Source organism: Hyperolius riggenbachi, chromosome 2 (genome assembly GCF_040937935.1).
Source record: "Hyperolius riggenbachi isolate aHypRig1 chromosome 2, aHypRig1.pri, whole genome shotgun sequence".
NCBI classification, from domain to species: Eukaryota; Metazoa; Chordata; class Amphibia; order Anura; family Hyperoliidae; genus Hyperolius; species Hyperolius riggenbachi.
In genome coordinates, this window is record NC_090647.1 from 457,355,248 (window position 1) to 457,374,770 (window position 19,523).

The 19,523-nt window shown below is 42.6% G+C and overlaps 1 protein-coding gene across 2 annotated transcripts in view; it reads right to left on the bottom strand.

Moving 5' to 3' along the window:
• TSR1 (TSR1 ribosome maturation factor) overlaps positions 1-19,195 on the bottom strand; it is a 47,642-nt gene extending 28,447 nt beyond the window's left edge. For both annotated transcript variants that reach the window (XR_011026422.1, XM_068270087.1), the window contains exons 1-4: positions 19,031-19,195; positions 2,844-2,947; positions 2,304-2,520; positions 2,075-2,209 (exon numbers count right to left, since the gene is read on the bottom strand). Coding sequence is in view for 1 of the 2 variants with exons in the window: in XM_068270087.1 (XP_068126188.1) it covers positions 2,075-2,209; positions 2,304-2,520; positions 2,844-2,947; positions 19,031-19,148 (574 nt within the window). In the remaining variant the exon portion in view is untranslated. The remainder of the gene's footprint in view (positions 1-2,074; positions 2,210-2,303; positions 2,521-2,843; positions 2,948-19,030) is intronic.
• Positions 19,196-19,523: the final 328 nt, after the last annotated feature.

The window sequence follows — 19,523 nt, forward strand, 5'->3', positions numbered from 1 at the left end:
AAGGACATAGATTTATAGTTAAAGAAAAAACATGTTTCACCTTATCAGACCTTGAGGAGAGCTAGGGTTTTGGGTGACTGACGGGCTGCAATAAGAACGTGTAAGAAGCTCTCTCCTTTCCTCTGCACACTGTCCTGCTTGGATAAACAATGCACGCTATGCTGACAGGACAATCTTGTGGCCGGGCGGATTTCAGTCAGGGCCCGTGCGCCCCAAGAGCGCTTCTGAGTGCTTTTAAAGCGGATGCAAGATGAAAAGCTAACTATAACAAGTAACTTGTCTATATATCTTATCTAAAGTTTAGATAGTTTACACCGCATATCTAGCTGCAAACAGCTTCAAAAGTTTTGTAGTTATTTATTCCTGTGATACAATGAGGGCAGCCATGTTCTGTTTGTCGAATGGTAACAGGCTAAGGACTGGAGATGCTATCAGCTTGCCTGTGTGTAAATTCAGTCCCCTCTCCTCCTCCCTCCTCCCCTCTGCCTCTGAAATCAATGGCTAGTAACCTCCTCCTGCCAAGACTGAACTCCCATAAGCCCTTGCTACAGTGCCAAGGCACAAAAGGAGCTGTGGGTGAGGCTTGTTTAGTTTATAGGGAATTTAAGTATTAAAACAAAACAAAAAAAAGTATTTGGCTTGATGAATGCCCTATAAACTACATGAAAGGAACACAATTATGCAATGAGTAAAAGTTGATCTCGGATCCACTTTAAAAACACTAGCGCTTTTAAAAGCGCTTGGCTAATGTCTTGTATGGGATGGATCGCGCCAGAGCGATGTGATTTTTTTTTTGCAAATGCAGGTCCTGCAGTATTTCTGAGGCGATTTGGCCTCAACATTAAGTATAGGAAAGTGGGGGGGTGGACATCGCTCTAAAAAAAATAAAAAATAAAAAAATGGTATTACAGAGAGATTTTCCAAGTTTTTTTTGTTTTGTTTTTTTACAAAAGACGTACACTTCCAGCTCTACTGTGCAAAAAAATAAAGAATTGCTACACCAAAACGCTCCTAAAATTGCTAGGCATATCTAGAAAATCGCTAGGCACAGGCCCAGAATTGCTTAGAAAAATCACTTTTAAAAACGCTCAGGGTTTGCAATTATGCTAGCACTTTTAGGTGTGCACCAGCCCTCAGTCTGATTTATTGATCTGGCTGCCCACAAGACCCAAGGCGCGAATTGACAACGCAGTAGAGCGGACCTGATCTGGCTCGGCTAATTCCTCCAGAGCCCACTTGAAAGCCGCTACTGCACCTGCGCAGCAACGTGTAAGGTAAATATTTACATGGCTGCCAGTGCTGGATCCCGGAGGGTGAAGAGGACAGGGGGAGCCTTATTAGGATCCAGAGGCTTCCCCCTCCCAAGGTAAGTGTCCCCCATGGGGCTGCTTTTTTATGTTTTGGGTTTTTTTTACAGTCTTTTTAAGGCAATGCTAACCCGATACTTTGAAAATCTGAAAGTTGTGTTTACAGGGGCTACTTCGTTTAAAGGCTTGCAGCTTGTTATAAATTGCATCTTATATTACTGACAGAGCTGTAAGTCTGTACTTGTACAATATTATGTTATATCTTATTTTTGAAGCTTATGTTAGATGAATTTTACTTACAGCTTGCATTTATATATACTTCCATTTCCTTCTTTAAAAAATTAAATTTAAATACAGAAAAAAAAAATACATGACATTGAGCCTAGTTTACTACAATGGCATCTCCAGTCCCATGTAAGTAATCCCAAAAACCTGTACTGAATTCATGGCTGCTGCGAAGTGATGTGCCATGCTTTCTGGGGTCAGTGAGCTTTACAGAGTGGCGTGTAATTAGGAACAGTGGGAGAGGGTTTTTTTTTTCTTTAAGACTGACTGAACAAGTACTAAGTGTTAAAGACTGAATTTACTTGCACCTCAGCAACCCCCTTAGGTTCCAATATGATTCCGGTCAGGCCTGAAATCTTTTTATCACCTAAAAGCAGATATGTTAGAAAATATCCAGTCCAGATTTGCTACATCACTTATGATAGCCCAACTGGAGAGGCCTTACTAAATCAAACCCTATACATTACTTACAGGTTACTCACCATAACTTGGGAGGCCCTGAGCAAACAGGCAGGACAGGCAGTAATCTCCATAACTATCCCATCCATTCTGAGGATCCAGAACAAAGAGGAGAGTGTCGGCCACCTTAGCCAGGTCCAGAAGAGAGTGCAGATTATCTGAGCATAGAGAACAGAAGTTACACACTCATCTGAAATGTTTCATTTTGGTTGGTGTTACCCCCTTACATTGACAATACAAATTACTTCTTACCTCTCTCTGCTTGAACGAAGCGCCATCTTTGCTTGAGCTTAGAACAGACAAGAGCAAACATGCCTCTTTTGCCTTCATCGTCATGTAGAATATCACCCGCAGTACATTGTACCAGCTTTGAGAGGTTGTCTGGGGTCACTGTGGCATGCAGTGCAACCACTACCACAAGGTGAGGGGGGCCATCTTTGCTGCCCAGGTTACGCTTTTCTGAGAGAACCTGAGGACAGTAAAAAGCAAACCAGTGTTATGACAGGCATGTAGTAACTCCAGGGCTGCAGTCTTCTTAAAGATATTAATTATGTGCCTTCCATCATGTAGTCTGAAAAGCAGGATGATGCAATCCAAGCAGCAGACCCCTAGACCCTGAAACTGACTGCATGATCACATCTACTTAAAAGAACCCCTTCGCACAATGAGGTAACATTTCAGCATTCTGATTACTAAGCTGTTACATGGTCTATCTCAACTTGTGCCAGGAGAAAGGGTCTGAAGACTGTATCTTCTGTTACACCAACAACAACAAAAGCACTATATACTTACAGCATCTTTCCTCTGTCTACGAATCTGGCTTGCTTTATTTCTCCTGTCCAGCCTGCTCAAATCTTTTTTTACTTTTTTACTCAGTACTTTTGCAGAGACTCGTCCTGTCAGGAAACATAAGAAAATCATTAAGCTGATAGCGCAGACAGAAATAAGAAAAGAGAAAAAAAAAGAAGAAGAGGGAGCATAACTATACTGTGAGCCCACAAGCAGATTTTTGTGCATAAGGCCTTATTCACACTATGCCTATTGCACAATAACACAGCATGTTGGTGTATACAAACAATGGCCATATAACTTACTGGGCACGTTCACATCTCTGCTTAGAAACTAATTGTGCTATTGATATCTATAGTGCATTATAGTGAAAAAAATGCACATCATATTATTACCAATAGTGCTGGTAAAGTGGACTTGAACTCTTGCACTGGACAGAAGGAAAACAGAGAAATGCACCCTGTGTATTTAGAGTTTCGCCTGTCTAATTCCCCCTCATTGTGTCTAATCACAAATTGTAATTTAATCTCCCCCTCTGTCACCTGACTGCCACGGCAGATAAGCGAATTTGAAAACACAGGATGTTAACAATATGTCTGCTTCCATGAAAGCAGGAAGTAGATGCACTGCAAAATTGTATAAGCAGTAACGAAGAAATGTTTCTCTTTAAGGGCCCGTTTCCACTTGTGCGGTGGGAATCGCCGCGGTAAAAATTTGCATGCGGATGCGAAAGTCGCATGCAGTTATATGTGAATTTTCATGCGTATTCGCATGGATGATGATATATGCTAATTTAACCATGGCAGTGCCTGTGTGCTTTTCCATTGATTCCATGCGAATTCGGATGAAAATTCGCATAACAAAACCCCATGCGAATTTCCTATTAAATACATTGTATGCGAATCGCATAGCGGTATGCGAATTCTGATTCTGCCATGCGGATTTTTCACGCGGACGAAAGCGCTCAGAAATCCTGACAAGTGGAAACAGTCCCATCCACTTGTATTGGTTATGCGAATTTGCATGCGTACAACGCATGCGAATTCGCGTTAGTGGGAACGTACCCTAAAGGTTATTATCTGTTGCTAATCTTTTAGAGCAGAGAGGAAGCTCTCAGTTCAGGTCCGCTTTAATATGAGGAAAGCGTTGCAATTTATGGCTTGCGCTTCCAAATATCGTGTGAGCAAGGCATAAAAGATGTCACAGACCATTAAAAATGCTACTTAAATAGAAAAATAATAGATACCTGGTCGGATAGTCTGAAAGTGGATTCAAGATAAACTTTTACTCATTGCATAATTGTGTTTATTTCATATAGTTTATAGGCCATTCCTCAAGCCCAATACTTTTTTTTGTTTAAATACTCAGCTTCCCTATAAACTAAACAAGCCTCCCCCACAGCTTCTCCAGTGCCTTGGCACTCTCAGATCCATGTAGCAAGGGCTTATGGGAGCTCAGTTTGGGCAGAAGGAGGAGGAGGTGTTACTAGCCAGAGATTTCAGAGGGAGGAGGAGAGGGGAGTGAAGTTTTCACAGGCTGAGGGCTGGAGATGCAGATCAGCTTGCCTGTGTGTAATGATCACAAACAGAACATGGCTGCTTCATTGTGTCACAGGAAGAAATAATCATATACTGTTGAAGCTGTTTGCACCTGAATTTGCTGTGTAAACTATCTAAACTTTAGATAAGATATATAGAGAAGTTAGTTGTTCTACTTAGTTTTTCATCTCTGATCCATTTGAAGGAAGAACTAGCTTAGATATTTGTGGCAACCAGATTATTCCTTCCTTGTTTCCAATACTAGATGCACTTGGAGCAATCCGAAATGATCAATGTTTGGTCTTACCAACATCTATGTAGCGTGTGGTCCTACCTAAAGAGTCTATTCAAATTATATTCAGTTGAGATAATGTTCAAGGCACAGAGAGGATAGTAAAGCCTTGCGTGTACGCATGCTAGATGGTTCTCAGCCAAGGCGAATGTTAGGCCGCCTCAGTCGAGAATGTGTATTCCAGCCCCGATCCATCTTGATGCGTCATCAAGGGATCCGTCTAGCAGATTGTTTCACTCCTCTCCCCCCCCCCCCCCCCCCCCATAGCAACATAACGTGTCCCTAACCTGTACAGTTTAGGTCCCAAGCTGTTACCAAAAGGAAAAAATTCAGATCCCTGCTGGGCAACAGCCCTCGAACATTTGCACAAGGCTTAATGGACAACTGAAGTGAGACGTATATGGAGGCTGCCATATTTATTTCCTTTCAAACAATACCAGTTGCCTGGCAGCCGTGCTGAGCCATTTGGCTGCAGTACTGTCTGCATAACACCATAAACAAGCATACAGCTAATCTTGTCAATCGGACAATGTCAGAAACACCTGATCTCATGCATGCTTATTCAGGGTCTATGGCTATAGGAATTAGAGGCAGAGGATCAGCAGGACAGCCAGACAACTGGTATTAGATACAGGTTTCTGAAAGCGCTCTTTGACAGAGTCTATATAGTCCAAGCGCTATAAATAGTTCTTATCTTCACTTCAATACATATAATCCTCTCACCAGATGTTGTTGCTGATTGTATTATAGATCAGCAATGACAGCATTAGTTGATGTCTCAATCTCCACCAAAATCCACATTCTCCAAGATATTAATCACCTCAACAAAATGTATATGGAACTAACATAGCGTAATACAGTCACATGTAGTGTGGTAATCACCGTGCACTAATACACTGTGTGTGCTTCCACCCCACGCTTATGAGCAAATTATACGCTCACCAGATATCTATGCTGACCACATAGACCAGCCAATGCACTTGTAACTGATGGGTCTCTTCTATAGACATGTAAGCGCTGTCCTCACTCCACTGCGATGTATCCAAGTTACTATGGACTCAAATCAATAAAACAAACATAGCGTAATCCAGTACACGATATATAAATCCACTCCTTCACCTTAGTGCAATACAGCAAACCACCAGTGCTCCTCCGCATGCATATAGTAACAAGTTGCGCTTACCGCATAGAATGGCTGACCTCAAGGTGACCAGCAATAGCGTTTTGTGTATAGTCTTCTATGGAGGCTGCCATATACAAGAACTGGTTATCTCCTTAAACTCAAACAAACGTTTGCATAGTGTAATACTGTTTTATATGTATAAAAAGGTTTAAAAATTGCATTCACAAGGATAAAAATGATATGCGCATATCTCAATCAAAGTCCCAGGCTCACCGCCGCTGCAGCTTGTAGATGCGTCTAACCCGTCTGCCGGAAGCCACGCCCTGCCGGTTTCGTCATGTATGACTCATCAGAGGCTTGTCCGAGCACAGCAGGCCAGACGCTAAAGAACCCTCCTTATGCAAATTTACTGGTTGTGACGGCAGTATGTGTTAAATTCTTCTACACTTGCGTTGAATTCAAGCCACTAAGTAATCTCCATGCTGGCCACACAGCCCTCTCCACACAAGCGGTACATTCCCAGAATATATATGAGCCCACCCCCCTAAAACCTACAATATTGCCATAACGTTTGTGTTCATGCAAACCCATGTTACTTAGACTAACCTATACACACAAATACATGGATTAGGTAATCCCAATGTGGGATTAATTTGCTTAAAATCTTAGGAAAGAGAAAACAAAATCGTTTGGATAGATTGGGTAAGGAAATAGAAGATCTAAAGATCAAATTAGAGGATTTCAAAGATCAGGATGAATTCCCAGGTACTTCAGCCCTATTAGTGAAAGTGATACAAAAAAACGAGAAAGAAGTAAGTAATATTAAAATCAAAAAGGTTCCAAAATGATTGGCAAGAATACAAAAATAAAACGGCCTATAAATGGCAGGTGGAACAAACTAAAAGAAAGAGTACAGGAAGAAATTAACCAAACCGCAAACCCAGGGTACAGTGCAAACAGACAACCTTAATAATGTTCAGGATACAGCAGCAAGGGCGGGTTAATCAAAGGGAGGAGGGACCCAATGGAAGGGGTGGAGGAGCTATCCCCCGCTCCAATCGACCCAAAAGGAATGTAGAATACAACCAACTACAACCTCACTATATGGGAAAAAATGACAGATATTTGCCCACATAACAGATTTGAACCATTAGAAAGACAGACAGCTGAGACAGTCCACCATCATTTTTTTTTTTTTGGGGGGGGGGGGGGGGGGGGGTCAAGCACCGAGAATAGATTGGGAAGATCTAGAATACCATCAAAGGCATGTAAGAAAAAAGAGGAATAGAAGAGGAACAAGAGAAGTAGAAACAGCAAAAAGGCGCAGATAAACAGAGGGGAGGGTATTTTCAACATTAGTGGGGTTCCTCTGTCAAATCATGAGTTAAGAATCCTGGATAAGGGTCTGAAATATGCTCCAAAACAGGGGCTAAATAAATTTGCAACCTACATTGATGTTAACAAATATGCAAGAAAATTAAATATCAAAAAATATTTCCTTTCTAAAGAGGGGCCCACCACAAGAGCAAATGGGGGAGCTGCCGTAGAATCTTATGTACATACTGGACTGAGAAACAAATCCACATTCAGTCCTCCAGATAATAGTAAGGACGGTACAATACAGGTCTTTAAAAATATGGTGTTAAAGAGAATCTGTATTGTTAAAATCGCACAAAAGTAAACATACCAGTGCGTTAGGGGACATCTCCTATTACCCTCTGTCACAATTTCGCCGCTCCCCGCCGCATTAAAAGTGGTTAAAAACCGTTTTTAAAAGTTTGTTTATAAACAAACAAAATGGCCATCCAAAACAGGAAGTCGGTTGATGTACAGTATGTCCACACATAGAAAATACATCCATACACAATCAGGCTGTATACACCCTTCCTTTTGAATCTCAAGAGATCATTTGTGTGTTTCTTTCCCCCTTCTGCTCTCATGCACTGAAGTTTCAGGCTGCTCTTTTCTTCCTGCAAACAGCTTTGCCCTTGTCTGAATTTCCTCAGTATGTGAAAGCCCAGCCAGCTCAGAGGACACTTTATCCAGCTTGTAAAAGATACGAGAGCAGAGAGAAGCTGCACTAATCTAAATATCACACAGGCAGTGTGCAGAGAGGGGCCTGAAAGGGGGAGTTCATAGCAGAACCACAACACTGAAGAACTTGGCAGCCTTCCAGACAGTGGCCAACAAGTCTGACAGGGGAAAGATACATTGATTTATTACAGAGACTGTGATAGCAGAAAGTGTTGCAGTAAGCCAGAACACATTAGAATAGCTTTTGGAACTTGTAGGATGATAAAAAACAGGATGCAATTTTTGTTACGGAGTCTCTTTAAAGGACTTAGAGAAAATACAGGTGAAATCAAATACAATGGAACTAAAACAGATAAGTGAACTAAGTCAAAAGAAAGATGTGCTCGTCAGACCAGCCGACAAGGGAGGGGGTTCTGCATGCAGACCAATATAGGAGTGAAATGACACGCATCCTAAGTGATCAATCCACGTATAAAAAAAAAACTTAAAGGGGTCCCCACCAGTCAGTGCATGGGGGAACTAAGAGCTTTGATGAAAGAAGGCCTACAGGAGGGGGTTTTAAATGATGCGAAATTTAGATACCTAGTAATAGACGCTCCCAGAATCCCCGCCATGTATTATAATCCAAAAGTTCACATAGATTTGCAACAACCCCCGGGAAGACCTATTATCAGCGGTATTGGGTCCATGAATCAAAGAGTCGGGGAATACATCGATTCCTTTCTACAGCCCGTTGTGAAAAGGTTGACTTTGCTATTAAGAGATACCAAACAACTATTGCATAGTTTGGAACACCTAAAGGTGAAACCAGACCATTTATTAGTGACAGCTGACATTTCAGCATTATATACAATAATTCCACATGAGGAGGCCTTGAGAACAGTAAGATAAGCCTTAAATGTTTAAACAGATTTGAAAGAGGTTCAGACTAACTTCATCTTAAAACTTTTACATTTTTCTTTAACACACAATTATTTTTGGTATGGCGGACAATTCTTTTTACAAGTACTAGGCTGTGCCATGGGGGCCAAATACGCACCAAGTGTGGCAAATCTCTTCATGGATGACTGGAAACTCAATGTCCTGGCCCACCCCACTCAGTACTCAGGTCATGTCTTGGAAAAGATATATAGATGACCTGTTGTGGGTTTGGGATGGGTCAGAAAGTGAACTAGAAACCTATATAAGATGGCTTAATGATAATGACAAGGGCATACTTTTGAAAGCAAAATGGGATCGTACTAGTACTGACTTCTTGGATGTAGTCATATACAAGTCGGGAGATGGCTTTGGTACTAGGACTTTTTTTAAACAGACTGACAGAAACGCACATATCCCTGTCACAAGTTGCCATCACAGACATTGGCTAAACGGAATTCCCAGAAGCCAATTCACCAGAGTGAGACGGAATTGTACGGATACCAAGGACTATTTGGAACAATCCGAGATGATGTTGCAGAGATTTGTGAATAAGGGTTATCAAGAAATCCCACTTAGACAAGAAATACAAAAGATTGAGAAGTATGATAGAACCACAATGCTGCAGGACAGGCAGCACCCATTACTAATGTTAAATATGACTACGCGATTTGCCTTGAATACAACACACAACATAAACAAGTTGAACAAATTATTAAAAGATACTGGGGACTGCTGTTGAATGATCCACTCCTGAAAACTAATATTCCAGCCAACCCAAAGTTCATTTATAGAAGGGCTAACAACTTAGAAAGGAGTCTGGTCAAAACATGTATAGATGAACCAGTGGTGAAAAATAAGACCGATCTATGTGGGCAAGTAGGCTTCTTTCCGTGTAAACAATGTAACCCCTGTCTGGTATCACAAACAGAAAAATCAAAATGTAACATCTCCTTTGTAACTGGTAGAAGTTTCCCTATCAAAGAATTCATTACCTGTAGCAGCACACATGTTGTGTACATAATATGGTGCCCTTGCGGTTTCCAATACATTGGTCAAACTAAACGCATGTTAAAAACTAGGATCAATGAACATGTCAAAAACATTGAAAGGGGTTTTAAAGAGTAACTGTCAGGCTGCAAAAGCTAATTTAAACCTCTAGTCTCCTGTGTTAAACAGTTTAGAAGGAAGCCAAAAAGGCAATACTGCAGTTAAAAATCTCTCTTACTTTAGATGTTTGCTGACAGCAAGGCTCCGTATTCCCAGGCTCCTAAGGAGGACGCAAGCCGAATAACAGATACTGCAAAGCATTCTGGGGCCCTCCCCTGGCTGCTAGTGAGGCTCAAGTTTCAACAGCATGTAACAGTCTAGCTCACAGCACTAATAAATCTCGGGCAGAGTACACTGTAGGAGTCCGCTATTGTTCCTAGCCACATGGCTAATTAATATTCACTGCACAGTAGTGTTATTCATTACCAGCGTTTGTGAGAGTGGAATCATCAGGAAGCAGGCAGGACATGACGACACATTTGGCTTCATAGGAGACAGACAAACATGGAACCTGCCATGAGCTGTCAGGAGCATCATTCTCTGCAAATACTACATAAAAATTATGTGAAGTACAAACATGGACAGTGAAATGCATATGTAATGTAAGTACAGCCAAACTTTAGCTACTGATATATGTGTTTATTTTCTCTGAGACCTTATACCTAACAGCTCCTCTTTAAAAGTCACAATGTATCTAAACATTTCGCTGAGAATCACGACAGAAACCCTGCCCTGATGCATTTTGGGGCCATGCAGAAGTTGACCACTAGATGGCGGGGGTGTCAAAATTCATGAAATTTCACGCATGGAGACTAAGTGGATATACAATATGAAAACTATGGTTCCAGGAGGATTGAATATGGAATTAGATTTGAACTGTTTTATCGCAGATGACTGATAATATGCGGATTAAGCAATTATTGGGTGTAACAGTTTTATACATAATTGGTTACTATGCCTTTAAAATTTTAATTTGTATCTATGAGTGTTCTATGTTATGGCTGACATGGTGCAATATGTATGGCTAACATGGGACATAACTATGTGGGGGAGGGTCACTAAATTAATAATATGGTTTGGGGAGGGTCACAATTCACTTTAACTTACAATATTCACATCTAATACTTGACACTATTACAGTACTGACTGTCTATCAGTCATATGGGGTAATATCCCATATTGGGATGCACTTTGCTAAATGCCAGCCTTCTGGTTATCAAACACTAGGGGGTGCACGTTTATATATATCATTTTGGAGTAATATTAGTCACGATCACGGTATGTAGAATATATACACCGTTAATGGGGTCACCAATATATTTGGAGTAATATTAGATATGATCATGGTATGTAGAATATATACACCTTAATGTGGTCACCAATACACTAATATATTATATGATGGGACAGTCTGCAGTCAAAATATAATGAGTGGTGTTTGAACTTTTACCTAATCCATGTATTTGTGTGTATAGGTTAGTCTAAGTAACATGGGTTTGCATGAACACAAACGTTATGGTAATATTGTAGGTTTTAGGGGGGTGGGCTCATATATATTCTAGGAATGTGCCGCTTGTGTGGAGAGGGCTGTGTGGCCAGCATGGAGATTACTTAGTGGCTTGAATTAAACGCAATCGTAGAAGAATTTAACACATACCGCAGTCACAAGCAGTAAATTTGCATAAGGAGGGTTCTTTAGCGTCTGGCCTGCCGTGCTCGGACAAGCCTCTGATGAGTCATACATGACGAAACCGGTAGGGCATGGCTTCCGGCAGACGGGTTAGACGCATCTACAATCTGCAGCGGCGGCGAGCCTGGGACTTTGATTGAGATATGCGCATATCATTTTTATCCTTGTGAGTGCAATTTTTAAACCTTTTTATACAAATAAAACAGTATTACACTATGCAAACGTTTGTTTGAGTTTAAGGAGGAAACCAGTTCTTGTATATGGCAGCGTCCATAGAAGACTATACACAAAACGCTATTGCTGGTCACCTTGAGGTCAGCCATTCTATGCGGTAAGCGCAACTTGTTACTATATGCATGCGGAGGAGCACTGGTGGTTTGCTGTATTGCACTAAGGTGAAGGAGTGGATTTATATATCGTGTACTGGATTACGCTATGTTTGTTTTATTGATTTGAGTCCATAGTAACTTGGATACATCGCAGTGGAGTGAGGACAGCGCTTACATGTCTATAGAAGAGACCCATCAGTTACAAGTGCATTGGCTGGTCTATGTGGTCAGCATAGATACAGTGGAGGAAATAATTATTTGACCCCTCACTGATTTTGTAAGTTTGTCCAATGACAAAGAAATGAAAAGTCTCAGAACAGTATCATTTCAATGGTAGGTTTATTTTAACAGTGGCAGATAGCACATCAAAAGGAAAATCGAAAAAATAACCTTAATTAAAAGATAGCAACTGATTTGCATTTCATTGAGTGAAATAAGTTTTTGAACCCCTAGCAACCATTAAGAGTTCTGGCTCCCACAGAGTGGTTAGACACTTCTACTCAATTAGTCACCCTCATTAAGGACATCTGTCTTAACTAGTCACCTGTATAAAAGACACCTGTCCACAGAACAATCAATCATGCAGACTCCTAACTCTCCAACATGGGAAAGACCAAAGAGCTGTCCAAGGATGTCAGAGACAAAATTGTAGACCTGCAAAAGGCTGGAATGGGCTACAAAACCATTAGCAAGAAGCTGGGAGAGAAGGTGACAACTGTTGGTGCGATTGTTCGAAAATGGAAGGAGCACAAAATGACCATCAATCGACCTCGCTCTGGGGCTCCACGCAAGATCTCACCTTGTGGGGTGTCAATGGTTCTGAGAAAGGTGAAAAAGCATCCTAGAACTACACGGGAGGAGTTAGTGAATGACCTCAAATTAGCAGGGACCACAGTCACCAAGAAAACCATTGGAAACACATTACACCGCAATGGATTAAAATCCTGCAGGGCTCGCAAGGTCCCCCTGCTCAAGAAGGCACATGTGCAGGCCCGTCTGAAGTTTGCCAATAAACACCTGAATGATTCTGTGAGTGACTGGGTGAAGGTGCTGTGGTCTGATGAGACCAAAATAGAGCTCTTTGGCATTAACTCAACTCGCTGTGTTTGGAGGAAGAAAAATGCTGCCTATGACCCCCAAAACACCGTCCCCACCGTCAAGCATGGGGGTGGAAACATTTTGCTTTGGGGGTGTTTTTCTGCTAAGGGCACATGACAACCTAATCGCATTAACGGGAAAATGGACGGAGCCATGTATCGTGAAATCCTGAACGACAACCTCCTTCCCTCTGCCAGGAAACTGAAAATGGGCCGTGGATGGGTGTTCCAGCACGACAATGCAGGGCTGTGGAGTCGGTCCAAAAATCCACCGACTCCGACTCCTCAGTTTAGGATTCCACCGACTCCAACTCCTCGACTCCGACTCCTCTAATTTGCATATTACAATTTTGTTGATTAAAAGTATGTAACATGAAATTCGTCTCTTAACTGCCAACGCTTAGGAATTTTACAAGACAACTGAAGTGAGAAGGATATGTAGACTACTATATTTATTCCCTTTAGACTAAAACTAGTCCTTGGTAAGAGTACTTGTAAAAGGTACAAACCGGAACAAAGAACATCTATCAGGCCCTAGGCAATGTAAGTGTGGGTACATGTAAGAATGATGTGCAGGTACTCTGCAGGGGAATGAGGAGATTGTAAACAGACAACACCTCTGTGTTCAATGTGCACAGCATTCTCAGTGGATTCCCTGCAGCTCTGTGGGGAGTGCATATGTAGAGTATAGTACTACTGTGTAACAAAGTAAACCTGAGACTGATGAAATTAAAGTTTTATACATAACTGGGGCTTCCTCCAGCCGCCTTCAGGATAATCAGTCCCTCGTTGTCCTCCTCCACCACCTGGATCTTCTGCTATGAGTCCAGGTACTTGAGCCAGTCGGGCGTAGTGCGCATGCACACACTCCGCCACCAGGAGCATACTACACCTGTGCAGCACTATTGCGCAGGTGCAGAATGTTCCTAGCTGTGGGAGCGGCATGCGGCCGGACAGCGCTCACTGGCTGAATTACCAGGAACTTATAGCAGAAGATCCGGGTGGTGGAGGACAGCGAGGGACTGATTAGCCTGAACGGGGCTTGAGGAAGCCCCAGGTATGTATAAAACTTTACTTTTCATCCGTCTCAGTTACCCTTTAATTTGTAGTCACCAAACCAAATTTTAACAACATATCAAATTATTTGATTTTATCAGCAAAGGGAGTGCATACATTTGCATAAATCAGCATCAATGCAGAATTATTTCCATCTTGTTGACCATCTCTATTATTGACACAGCTACACATTAGGCTTTATTCTTACAGCATAGATGTTATTTAGTATATATGAGATTCCTGTGTACACATCATATATACAGTCACAATCAGATATGTATATCTGACCTTAAAAATACGGGGACTGCTTTATTGAAGCAGCACAAGTAACTAATTTTGATTGGTTTATTTCATTTTTGTGGACTAAGCACAGCTATTACTGTATATATACACATTATTTTTAATGACTATTATCTGAGAAATAGAACATTTTATCATATTTTCTATTTTAATTACAGTTACAAATTCATTAGGAGTCGGTGCATTTTTTCCCGACTCCGACTCCACGACTCCGACTCCGACTCCACAGCCCTGCGACAATGACCCAAAACATACAGCAAAGGCAACAAAGGAGTGGCTCAAGAAGAAGCACATTAAGGTCATGGAGTGGCCTAGTCAGTCTCCGGACCTTAATCCAATAGTAAACCTATGGAGGGAGCTCAAGCTCAGAGTTGCACAGAGACAGCCTCGAAACCTTAGGGATTTAGAGATGATCTGCAAAGAGGAGTGGACCAACATTCCTCCTAAAATGTGTGCAAACTTGGTCATCAATTACAAGAAACGTTTGACCTCTGTGCTTGCAAACAAGGGTTTTTCCACTAAGTATTAAGTCTTTTATTGTTAGAGGGTTCAAAAACTTATTTCACTCAATGAAATGCAAATCAGTTGCTATCTTTTATTTAAGGTTATTTTTTCGATTTTCCTTTCGATGTGCTATCTGCCACTGTTAAAATAAACCTACTATTGAAATGATACTGTTCTGAGACTTTTCATTTCTTTGTTATTGGACAAACTTACAAAATCAGTGAGGGGTCAAATAATTATTTCCTCCACTGTATCTGGTGAGCGTATAATTTGCTCATAAGCGTGGGGTGGAAGCACACACAGTGTATTAGTGCTTACTAGTGATTACCACACTACATGTTACTGTATTATGCTATGTTAGTTGCATATACATTTTTTTGAGGTGATTCATATCTTGGAGAACGTGGATTTTGGTGGAGATCAGGGGCGTAGCAATAGGGGGTGCAGAGGTAGCGACCGCATCGGGGCCCTTGGGCCAGAGGGGCCCCGAAGGGCTCTCCCTCAACTACATTATTAGCTCTCTATTGGTCCTGTGCTCATAATAATCACTTCTGTAGATGCTTTGAATAGTAGTAATCACTAACACACTGTTCCCCATCCCCTTCTTGCACCCCTGACACTGTAGTTGTCATTTGCAGGTTTTGTTGCGCTGTATCAATTGTTATGTATAGAGTGCTTGGGGGGGCCCCAATGTAAAACTTGCATCGGGGCCCACAGCTCCTTAGCTACGCCACTGGTGGAGATGGAGACATCAACTAATGCTGTCATTGCTGATCTATAATACAATCAGCAACAACATCTGGTGAGAGGATTATATGTATTGAAGTGAAGATAAGAACTATTTATAACGCTTGGACTATATAGACTGTCAAAGAGCGCTTTCAGAAACCTGTATCTTATACCTAGTTAGGGTGTTTATACCCCCCATATCTGAAGCGATCCAGGTCTATTTAACGGGTTTGTGCTATTTTGGGTGGGTCTGCCCAGGGAGGAGCGCTATATTCACTGTGTACATAAGACAACTGGTATTGCTTAAAAGAAAACAGATATGACAACCTCCATATTCTTTTCACTTCAGTTGACTTTTAAAGGGAAGATGCAAGCTGTGCCCTCGCTGCAGCTCCACATCCAGCCGGTGGCCTGGGGTCCCCTCCGGTGCAGATGCCGACCTCACCAGGTCGGAATCTACTACGCCTGCGTGAGAGCTGCTCGGGGTTGCGCTGACATCATCTGGAGTGTAGTGCACAGGTGCAGGCAGAACACTCCAGGTGACATCACCGCAACCACAAGAGGCTCTCGCGTAGTAGATGCTGACCTGGAGAGAGGTCCATATATTGTAAATCCCCTTTATTCCATAAAAAGTTAAAAGAAGTGCACTTACAATTGTAGATTCGAATGCGCATATAAAAGACAGTCCACGTGTGTTCACCCCCCCCCCCCCCCATGGATGCCCTCTGAATGGTCCATTTCTTCACTAGCGTGAAGAAGCGTTCCATTCCCCATTGCAACAGCATTTTTTTCCTTTCCGTTGGGCAGAACGGTCCGCAAAATTGCAGCATTTTTTCGGAGCATGGAGCGGAACGTACGCAACGGATCCATACCAACAGACATGTGAACGGTCAAATAAATTAACATTGGATCCGTTCAGTTTGTGCAGTATATGTTCTGCTTCCGGTCCGCAAAAAAAAAATGCTAAAGTGAACCGGGCCTAAGGAGGAATGCTTTCAGATGCTATTCAGTACTTATGTCTGCCCTTTATATTTCTTTGAGAGATCGTTAAAGATTGAATGCTACAGAAGAGATTGCAGTATTCACATTGGATGCAATTGGATACTAAGTAGACTAGAAACTATTGACTGTGGAGCGCTTAATCTGCATACAATAACAATTTCTACAGTAGGAGATACACACCCCCATTAACACCCCGGTTTGGTTTACTATTGAAGTTTGAATTGTGTATTATCTCCGAGAGATGGGAGGAGCGCATTGTACAATAATAATTTTGCATAGTTTACTACAACCTATCTGAAACCTAGCAGTTTGAGAGGATGCCATCCACCCAAACTAGAGTGATCAGACGTCCCGGATTGCCCGGGACGCGTCCCGGATTCGGGGTCCGCTGTCCCAGGCTTAATGAGGTCCCGGGAAACGTCCCGCTTTTAGCAGCGGGACGTCCCGGCCTCGGGACTCTGGCCACTCTCTCCTCAATGAACTGGCAGTTCATTGCCTGCTGCCCCGCTCCAGCCTCCTCTTCCGGTGTCTGTTCCCGACACCGGCAGGCGAGCAGGGCTACGGCAAGATGGCTGCCGAAGCCCTGTACTGGAGACCTATTTGTGTCTCCAGTACAGGGCTTCGGGCGCCATCTTGCCGTAGCCCTGTCAGCGCGGGAGACTGCAGGAGAAGTAAGACGGTCCTAGGAGCAGCGTGCCAGAGGCCGGAGACTTCTGCCAGGTGAGTAAATGCTTTCTTTTCCAGGTGAAATGTTTCCCTGCATTGTTTCTTTTCAGGTGAAATGTTTGCCCGCATTGTTTCTTTTCTAGCGAAATGTTTGCCCGCAGTGCGTTTCTTTTCTGGTGAAATGTTTGCCCGCATTGTTTCTTTTCTAGCGAAATGTTTGCCTGCAGTGCGTTTCTTTTCTGGTGAAATGTTTGCCCGCATTGTTTCTTTTCTAGCGAAATGTTTGCCCGCAGAGCGTTTCTTTTCTGGTGAAATGTTTGCCCGCAGTGCGTTTCTTTTCTGGTGAAATGTTTGCCCGCATTGCGTTTCTTTTCTGGTGAAATGTTTGCCTGCATTGCGTTTCTTTTCTGGTGAAATGTTTGCCTGCATTGCGTTTATTTTGTACCGACATGTTGCCCGCATTGCGTTTATTTTGTACTGACATGTTTGCCCGCATTGCGTTTATTTTGTGCTGACATGTTTGCCCACATTGCGTTTATTGTCTGGTGAAATGTTTGCCCGCATTGTTTCTTTTCAGGTGAAATGTTTGCCCGCATTGTTTCTTTTCTAGCGAAATGTTTGCCCGCAGTGCGTTTCTTTTCTGGTGAAATGTTTGCCCGCATTGTTTCTTTTCTAGCGAAATGTTTGCCCGCAGTGCGTTTCTTTTCTGGTGAAATGTTTGCCCGCATTGTTTCTTTTCTAGCGAAATGTTTGCCCGCAGTGCGTTTCTTTTCTGGTGAAATGTTTGCCCGCAGTGCGTTTCTTTTCTGGTGAAATGTTTGCCCGCATTGCGTTTCTTTTCTGGTGAAATGTTTGCCCGCATTGCGTTTATTTTGTACCGACATGTTGTCCGCATTGCGTTTATTTTGTACTGACATGTTTGCCCGCATTGCATTTATTTTATACTGACATGTTGCCCGCATTGCGGTTATTTTGTGCTGACATGTTGCCTATTGCGTTTATTTTCTGGTGTTCGGGGTAACTGTTACTGCATTTATTATTTAATGGTCATAGATGGCTATGTTTGCTGCTTTGTGGTTACGGTATACTATTAGCATCACACAGTTTCTGCACACCCATGATGCAAAGTCTCGTTTGTCCACATCATGGCGTAAACACTGCTTTCTTATGCCTCGCTGTTACATCATTACGTTAGCCCCGCCCATACAATGTCATGGCCACGCCCATTTTTCCAGTGTGGCGCGCGCGCGCTCCTCAGTCCTCCCCACTTTTCGCCCCAGGTTGGACCCACAAAAATCTGGTCACTCTACCCAAACACAGATAGTGGAATTTCCCAAGAGTCCTGCTTGTTCTCCTAAAGTAGAGTAGTGCTGTACTGTTACCCACTAAGATGGGGACTTGACCCCTCTGGCAACAGGTCAGGGTCCAGTGCTGTACAAATGCATTGCTGGCCCCCTAGGTTAGTGAAGCAGTCTGTATCTATTGGGGGGGGAAGGGGGGGGATGGCAAGATGCAGAGAGTAGCCAAGAAATACCCTACTGCCCCTCATAGCAGGGCATGAGCAAAATGTTCCTAAAGTTGGAAAAGAAAACCTACATAAAAAAAAAAACACGCAAGTGTGTTTCAAACTTTCTCTACACAAAACAAACTTGAAAAAAAAGCTTTAGCTGGAGCTGGACTTTTAATCCCATACAGCGAAGAGTTCCAGAAATATTGCAATTGAAGTGAAGACAGATCACATCAAACTAGTAAGCTATAGGTAGACGGTGTGACGTCACATCCCGCACACACGTGGGGCCGCACATGCTGGGGAACAAGCAGTCACTGGAGCCGGGTGGCATTCTCTGTGCCTCCATCCTCACCTTTATTCTCCCGGTCCTGCGCACCCCGGCCTCGGTGTCTTCCGCTCTTGTGTGCTTTATTCTGCTGTTTGAAGGTCCCTGGCCTGTGAGCCTCCTGCTGCTTCTCCCCCATCGCCATGATTGATAACTTGATAGTACAGCCCAATGTTTGGCACTTCCGCGAGGCGGCATGAGCCCGCCCTACTAAGGGCGGAAGACAGGCAGCTGCGACTCTATACAGCTGCTTGCAGAGGTATAACAGGGGACTGCTATACGGAAAAGTAACTTACTCTGTTTTTACCAGTTTATGGTACAAAAGAAATACATTTATATTTATTATTTCCTTCATTTTGTATTTATAACTGGGACAGACTAACCAGCAAGCCCATGGTGACCCAGAACTCATTTGTAACAGGAACTGTTTCGCAGAAGCATTGAGGTTACAACCTGCCTGTTCTGAGCAGCTTATTATTACAGTAGCAAGGTGGGAGTTTCCGCAGTTTCAAGGCAACAA